Raw genomic sequence first — 8,567 nt, 5'->3', positions numbered from 1 at the left:
ATCTATAATATAAAACAACAGATTGTGGTACTGTATTATACTGTACCTTACCTGGTTTTGGAACTGGGTTCATTTTAACATGTCATTTATGCAATACTGTATATATCTAGTTTTTCTTTTTCTGCTATTTGCACAGACTCTAGATCACACCTCACTCCTTTATTAGAACTAATTTTTACTGATAGAGGGGGAAGGGGGGGGGGGGGGGGGCTGTAGGCTGACTTTTGCCTAGGGTGCCAAAAAACCTTGCACCGGCCCTGTACACGTTGTTTCTTGATAGTACCTAAAATCAAACAATGCTTAGAAATGTTTAACTCTATTTCTTAAGATATTATCCCTTTATTAACAGTAAATTATATAGTGTGTATGTGGTCATTGTCTTATATTTTCCAAAATCCCCTTACCAAACATTATTTTTTCATTCCCACAAATGGGTATCAACCCATGTTTTTTATCTGAGGTGGAAATGGTACAATGAATGGGCTCAGTACCAGCTTTGAAATTGATTTATTTTGAATCCAAATTTTAATTTTTAGAAGGTGGTAAGCCTGTTTTGAAAACTAAGTGAGGTAAGAATCATTGAAAGAACTGTCCTTCTACCCCTGTGCAGTACGATCTTTTACCCATGGATGTAGGACAGATGTCGGCCATATGTTATCCGTAAAATTAAAAACGTGGTCCCACCTGCCTATTGCTCAGGCAGTTGGGTCCACCGGGAGTCTGAAGGCTTTGAGTAAGCAGATTTTGAGTTTTGTTCCTGAAAACCAGTAGCTGCATTTTTCAAATACTCCCCTCTCAAGGTAATAGAGGATGCAGTGTTTTTCTTTTATTATTTATTCATGCAAAAGGAATGCAATATAGGGGCAGTATACGATTTCGTAGCCGGTATAGCTGTGGAAGGAAGATATGTATACTTACCCACCATTGCCTTAGTTACTCACTTATCGCTTTCAACCAAAAACATGGACTCACCTGTGAAGGGCAGGATGTACACGTTTCTCCTGTAGTCTGCTTCCGCAGTCTATTGTCTGTGGTAGTCTGTAGATGGTATCCTTGTGCCGCCATATACATAGTCTACAAGCTAATTGTTACGCCGGAACTGTACTCACCACTCTTCATATCTTCATGCTCTGTTAGGGGTGTTGTTTGTTCTTGTGAATAACTCCATCATGTGCTCCTTGTGTCAAGTCCAACGAAGCAGGCATACTGGTCCAACCCATTCTCCGGTCAAATACTAACCTTAAACTAATAAAAATCTGCTAAAATCCTCAGGAGCTCTCACACTTGTGAATTTCTCCTCCAGGCAGATTTTCTAAACAGTCTACTAGGAGCGACATAGAGGGATTAGCTAGTCAACACTACTAAAAAGCACATGGCTCCTAGTGGACCTGTCTATTGTCCATGGTACTAATGTTTACCCCAGTTTCCTCTAGGATGCAAGATAAAGTACTTTATTTTGAATCCTGAGGAATACAGGTAACCGAATGAGCCACTAACAGAGTGCATCTGCATGCTATGAGCATCTAGCGTGTTCATATAGCCTCACTGCTGCATACATAATGGATTTTTGTGGTTAATATTCTCAATTTTTTTTAAAACAGTTCCAACAATCAATGCTGGTGATCATGCGAGCATTGGATTACAGTTTTTGAAGTCCTAGTTTAGCTATGCCCCCATTTTTCAGCTTCTTTATTTGATGCCTGGAACAATGACTTTAGGGTTGATGTTTTTGGTTTTGACTGTAGAAGGCTTCTGTGCCGCAATGATCATTTAGTTCCAAATTCTTCGGTTCTTCCATCATGGATGTTCTGCAAAAGGAGATTAAAATAGTAAATTTAGAGTTATTTTTCAATACAGCCATATTAATGTATAACCATGTCCCCTCATACCTCAACTTTTCACAACTTAGTTTTCTGCAAATACAGCATTTGACCATTTTGATGCTGTAATAGTAAACATGATTTTTTTTATTAAATTGAAATAAGACTCCATGTCCTCCGTATTTTCTCAGTAATTTGTATAATGTGGCTTATGGTTTAGATCACAGATTTTAGCCCTTGTAATAAAGATACAGACCCAGACCAAAAACATCACCATACTCTGCGTAAGACACTTCATCATCATTGTCAGCTTGCATCATATATGCCACAGTACGCATTGTTGGACTAATGGTAAGGGTCTGTGACTCTGGCTCTGGTATTGTCACTTAATCTCTATTCATCATGTCACCCATAGACTGAGTTAACTTTTTCATCTCTTTCTCAGTATGCTAAAATTTGATATAAATATTTGATATGATCCCTTTAATGGCATCTTTTTGATTAGTCCCTCTCGCCTGAGAATGTCTAATAGTTTTGTTACATTTACTATATTAACCCGAGGAATATAGACACTCTGCTGTGCATCAAACACATGAACATGACATTGTAATGTGAAGGGACACACGCACACACATGAAAATTGAAAAACACAATTTATCACAGAGCCAACATGGAACCACAGAACATGGATACCGCAACACCAACTTTTTAAAAATTACAAATCAGCTGGGTTGCTAAATCAAGTTAATTATATTTTTATTTCTATTCTACAATGCTCCCCCCCCCTTACTAAGAAGGATTGGTACCGCTGTGGAGCCAGACTTAGTTCAGGAGATGCGCTTCCCTGTGATGCCTGTTAGTGTAATCTGCCAAAATAACATTGCGCTTGCGAGATCAGTCACCTATCAGCGTGGAACAGTACCAGTAAGCCCATATGAGGTTGGCCTGTTCCACACAACCCTAAGTCCCACTAAGCATGCAGGCTTGTGTCAACCAGTCCTGCATGATAAATGTGAAAAACAAAAGCCGATAATTAACAATCTTGCACAAGTGTGCCCGGCTCCTACGGTCAAATAAATAAAATTGCGTCTGTTAGTATGGGAATACAACAGGCATCCACCATACACTATTTACTAAAGTGCACAAGGCAAATATAGAACTGGTCCATACCCCGTAAAACTAATGTGTATCCATTATCTTCTGTGACTTAAGAAAAATCAGACTTATACGATGCAGCATACCTTGGTAGCTCTATGCCTGCATCATTATTCTGTTGTCTTCTCGGACTGGACCCTTCTCCGATTAGGTCTTGCCAGTTGTCGGTATGCTGTAAAGAAAAAAAGACACAGTCAGTTTATAAAAAAAACTACCTTTGCTTGTCAGTAACTGTCCCTGACACCATTGCTGATCTCCTTTCCCTAACTTAGCACACCGCTACGGACAAATACCTAGCTTGTTGGGGAAAAGAAAGAGGAAAAAGCTAGATGACTTACCCTTGGCAAGTCCTCCGCCAAGCTCTATGCCAGCCTCTGTGCTTGATTAGCGGACTGGACCCTTCTCCGATTAGGTCTTGCCAGTTGTCGGTATGCTGTAAAGAAAAAAAGACACAGTCAGTTTATAAAAAAAACTACCTTTGCTTGTCACTAACTGTCCCTGACACCATTGCTGATCTCCTTTCCCTAACTTAGCACACCGCTACGGACAAATACCTAGCTTGTTGGGGAAAAGAAAGAGGAAAAAGCTAGATGACTTACCCTTGGCAAGTCCTCCGCCAAGCTCTATGCCAGCCTCTGTGCTTGATTAGCGGACTGGACCCTTCTCCGATTAGGTCTTGCCAGTTGTCGGTATGCTGTAAAGAAAAAAAGACACAGTCAGTTTATAAAAAAAACTACCTTTGCTTGTCACTAACTGTCCCTGACACCATTGCTGATCTCCTTTCCCTAACTTAGCACACCGCTACGGACAAATACCTAGCTTGTTGGGGAAAAGAAAGAGGAAAAAGCTAGATGACTTACCCTTGGCAAGTCCTCCGCCAAGCTCTATGCCAGCCTCTGTGCTTGATTAGCGGACTGGACCCTTCTCCGATTAGGTCTTGCCAGTTGTCGGTATGCTGTAAAGAAAAAAAGACACAGTCAGTTTATAAAAAAAACTACCTTTGCTTGTCACTAACTGTCCCTGACACCATTGCTGATCTCCTTTCCCTAACTTAGCACACCGCTACGGACAAATACCTAGCTTGTTGGGGAAAAGAAAGAGGAAAAAGCTAGATGACTTACCCTTGGCAAGTCCTCCGCCAAGCTCTATGCCAGCCTCTGTGCTTGATTAGCGGACTGGACCCTTCTCCGATTAGGTCTTGCCAGTTGTCGGTATGCTGTAAAGAAAAAAAGACACAGTCAGTTTATAAAAAAAAATACCTTTGCTTGTCACTAACTGTCCCTGACACCATTGCTGATCTCCTTTCCCTAACTTAGCACACCGCTACGGACAAATACCTAGCTTGTTGGGGAAAAGAAAGAGGAAAAAGCTAGATGACTTACCCTTGGCAAGTCCTCCGCCAAGCTCTATGCCAGCCTCTGTGCTTGATTAGCGGACTGGTCCCTGTGTCCGGCTAGTTTGCTGTTGTGGACGGCTCCTCCTGGGATCCTGACGGCTCCTCCGGGGCTGTGGCATGCTCCTCCGGTGCTGTGGCATGCTCATCCTGGGCTCGGGCATGCTCCTCCTGGGCTCGGGCATGTTCCTCCTGGGCTCGGGCATGTTCCTCCTGGGCTCGGGCATGCTCCTCCTGTGCTCTGTTCCACATAACTGTCTGTGCTTGTTCCAACATCTCCTGCTGTGCTCTGTTCCACATCTCTTGCTGTATTATGGACTGCTCCAATTCTTCTGACCTTTGACGCTGCAGTCTCAAAACTGACAATGCTCTTTGATAAGCCAGATCTCCTCTCTCTTCTTGAGCATACATTTCTTGATCAATTGATGTTCTGTTTGATGGTGTTGTGACTTCCGAACTTCGTTCTGCCTGCTGTGGTTGTGCGCTGTGCAATCTTCTTCCTTCGTCTGTCATCAGCTGCAGGCTTGTTGAAATCATGCTTGTGTTTAGGTTGCACTGTTGTTGCCACAGTAGCATGCTTTGAAGGCCTGTTCCAATCTGTTGGCATTGCAATGAAATATGTTCCAGAGAATCATTGTGTTGTCGACAGAGTTGTTCCTGATGGGATTCTCCATCCCGCTGTTCATTTTGTTGGGTGCTGATCTGTTCAATCTTCTGCTCCATGCTCTTGCAATGTCCAACCACCGACATATGTGCTGACACAAGTTGATCGTAGTATCGGGCCAGCGATATCATTGCGTCATTTTGTTGAACAACAGCTGTCTTGATATGGTCGATGTTCTGTTCCATGTTGTCCAAACGATTATTAATCCTTTGGCTTTCTTCAGCTCTACATTGGTCCATGTTCTTTAAAGCTTCCAGTATTAGATTGAGTGATGACTCTGTAATACAAGTAAATAATTTAGTTTAACAAATTACAGTTGAACACAATTAAACACTCCTAAATTGTAAATAAATATAAAATTGCTACCTCCTGGCGTAGTTTCCGGTGTTTTTGATTCAAGGACTTCTGGTACACTGCCTGAAGTTTCCATGTCCGGAATTTGCTCTGTTCTTTCAACAAGATTATGGTCTCCAATTGCAGGGTAGCTCTGTGAAAAGGACTCTTCTGGCAGTGTCTGTGGGTGCCCCTGTGATGAATTTTCTTCTGGAAGTGGCTGTTGGGATGATGTTTCTTCCTGCACCGTGGGTGGGTGCATCTGGGCTGATTCTGCTTGAAGTGTCGCTGCTTGCAGTGTTGAATCAATCGGCAATATTGTATGCTGTATCTGGGTTTCTAAAATGTCAATATAGATATATACAATAATTATAACCCAAAAATATGCAGTGCCAGAAATACAGACAGCTAAAGATACGCAAACAGTGCAAGCTAGAGGTATATACCCATTGATAGATATACATGTACCAAAATTTATAATTTCATGTACAAAAACTATGCCTTACCGGTATCCTCAGCACCTCCTCCAGTTGTCGGATATCCAAAAGAAACTCTTCTCTTTGCCTTAACTGTGGAATCTGTAATATTTATATAAAGAACATACTGTAGTTATTAGTTTTGTTTCCATACAAAATATTTTTTGAATATATATATATATATATATATATATATATATATATATAAAAATACGATATGTCCCTAACCTTTCTGCGATTTTGTTTTCTTCTTTGGCGTTGTTTCCGTTTGTGGCGTGCTATGTTTTGTTGGCGTAGAATATTTTGTGGCTCCTTTTGAAAGAAATACGAAATTTAAATTTTTGTTGAAATAATTAGTTTTTTAAAAAGAATATTAAAAAATTAATTTTATAGAATTTTTAAAAATAATACCTTCTGCACTGGTTCCTGCCATTTCTTCCTGCACAAGTACGAAGTAGTTCTCCATCTTCTTTTCCCAATCCTTGTGTAATTTTTGCCCTTTTTGGATCTTGAGATTGACGGATCTTCTACAGTCGCGTAACCTTTTCTTGCAACTTTCGTTGCTTCGCTTGAACCCACCTCCCAAAGAAACTGATTCAGAGATTTCATTCCACGTCGTTCCCTTGAATCGGTGATGAACATTTCTTGCCGGCGATCCGAAAAGTTGAAAGGAGTGATGAACAACTTGATTGATTAGGGTGTCCGTTTCTTCATCTGTGAAGTTGGGTGCCCTGCTGCTGGATTCTTCTCCCGAGTCCGCTTCTTCATGCGAAACTCTGCCATGGTCGGTTGGTGATGTTTGTTGCTGTCTTTCCGAGGATTCTTCTTCCTGTGCGGATAGAGAAAGCCTCCTTGCTTCTTCCTCGGACATCTCTGAAAAAAAAACTTAAAAAAAAAAAAAATTCATACTAATATTAATAATAATAATAATAATAATAATAATAATAATAATAATAATTAGTATACTAGCAGTGCAACATACCCAAATTTTGCCAACCAGCTGTTACAAATATACACAAGTAATGAACCCCAGCAGTGCCAAATACAGAAATTATGCCACCCAGCAGTGCCAGATACCCAAAATATGCCACCCAGCAGTGCCAAATATAGAAATTATGGCACCCAGCAGTGCCAAATACAGAAATTATGCCATCCAACAGTGCCAGATACCCAAATTATGCCATCCAGCAGTGCCAAATACAGAAATTATGCCATCCAGCAGTGCCAGATACCCAAATTATGCCATCCAGCAGTGCCAAATACAGAAATTATGCCACCCAGCAGTGCCAGATACCCAAATTATGCCATCCAGCAGTGCCAAACACAGAAATTATGCCACCCAGCAGTGCCAAATACATAAAATATGCCACCCAGCAGTGCCAGATACCCAAATTATGCCACCCAGCAGTGCCAAATACATAAATTATGCCACCCAGCAGTGCCAAATACAGAAATTATGCCACCCAGCAGTGCCAGATACCCAAAATATGCCACCCAGCAGTGCCAGATACCCAAATTATGCCATCCAGCAGTGCCAAACACAGAAATTATGCCACCCAGCAGTGCCAAATACATAAAATATGCCACCCAGCAGTGCCAGATACCCAAATTATGCCACCCAGCAGTGCCAAATACATAAATTATGCCACCCAGCAGTGCCAAATACAGAAATTATGCCACCCAGCAGTGCCAGATACCCAAAATATGCCACCCAGCAGTGCCAGATACCCAAATTATGCCATCCAGCAGTGCCAAACACAGAAATTATGCCACCCAGCAGTGCCAAATACATAAAATATGCCACCCAGCAGTGCCAGATACCCAAATTATGCCACCCAGCAGTGGCAGATACCCAAATTATGCCACCCAGCAGTGCCAAATATAGAAATTATGGCACCCAGCAGTGCCAAATACAGAAATTATGCCATCCAGCAGTGCCAGATACCCAAATTATGCCATCCAGCAGTGCCAAATACAGAAATTATGCCACCCAGCAGTGCCAGATACCCAAATTATGCCATCCAGCAGTGCCAAACACAGAAATTATGCCACCCAGCAGTGCCAAATACATAAAATATGCCACCCAGCAGTGCCAGATACCCAAATTATGCCACCCAGCAGTGCCAAATACAGAAATTATGCCATCCAGCAGTGCCAAATACAGAAATTATGCCATCCAGCAGTGCCAGATACCCAAATTATGCCACCCAGCAGTGCCAAATACAGAAATTATGCCAAACAGCTGTGACATATACACAAATAATGAACCCAAGCAGTGACAGATATACACATTTGGCAAACAAACGGTGAAAAATACACACATTATGCCAGAAAGCAGTGCCAGATACCGACATCTCACACACTGCAGTAACAGATATACAAATAATGCCAATCAGCAGTGGCAGGGATAGCAGTTGGAAGAGATAATAAGAAACATGGGACAGTTTATTTAGCATGATAGTGTAATAGAAAGACAGAGTACATTTAGCTCAGCGCTTACCTATTAAGATGAGAAAAAAAAACTGGATTGGTCTTCTCCTCTTCGTATGAAGAATTCTTGTCACGGTCACTTCTCCAGAAAAGCTCTGATATGTAAATCAGAATCGCTAGAAGCCAATCACAAGACGCTAACAGACCGTATACAGCCAGTTAGCAGTCTCAAGCAAATGGCGCCTATGCAAGGGAGGGACAGAGTTTATATTCTGTGTAAAAGTGCGGGAACATCG

At 41.6% G+C, this 8,567-nt stretch overlaps 2 protein-coding genes across 2 annotated transcripts in view; one reads left to right on the top strand and one right to left on the bottom strand.

The window, feature by feature from the left end:
* The window catches only part of PGLYRP1 (peptidoglycan recognition protein 1), a 133,536-nt gene that overhangs the window by 61,323 nt on the left and 63,646 nt on the right, over positions 1 to 8,567 (top strand). The gene's annotated exons all lie outside the window — the stretch shown is intronic.
* On the bottom strand, positions 4,378 to 6,722 carry LOC134947965 (uncharacterized). The gene is made up of 5 exons (XM_063935755.1): positions 6,253 to 6,722; positions 6,070 to 6,153; positions 5,872 to 5,943; positions 5,399 to 5,704; positions 4,378 to 5,309 (listed from the first exon to the last, which is right to left on the bottom strand). Exons 1-5 carry the CDS (start codon positions 6,710 to 6,712, stop codon positions 4,429 to 4,431), a joined length of 1,803 nt encoding a protein of 600 aa, XP_063791825.1. The 5' UTR covers positions 6,713 to 6,722; the 3' UTR covers positions 4,378 to 4,428.

This window comes from Pseudophryne corroboree, chromosome 8, assembly GCF_028390025.1.
Source record: "Pseudophryne corroboree isolate aPseCor3 chromosome 8, aPseCor3.hap2, whole genome shotgun sequence".
Lineage (NCBI taxonomy): Eukaryota > Metazoa > Chordata > Amphibia > Anura > Myobatrachidae > Pseudophryne > Pseudophryne corroboree.
Note: the sequence above shows the minus strand (reverse complement) of the source record. Positions and strands in the feature narration are given on the sequence as shown.

Bases quoted from the DNA above. Each gene is read 5' to 3' on its own strand.
- LOC134947965 (XM_063935755.1), bottom strand. From the start codon at position 6,712: ATGTCCGAGGAAGAAGCAAGGAGGCTTTCTCTATCCGCACAGGAAGAA. The intron at 6,154-6,252 runs GTATTATTTTTA...TTCTTTCAAAAG, and splicing joins GGCAGGAACCAGTGCAGAAG to GAGCCACAAAATATTCTACG. The intron at 5,944-6,069 runs GTTAGGGACATA...TAAATATTACAG, and splicing joins GAAAACAAAATCGCAGAAAG to ATTCCACAGTTAAGGCAAAG.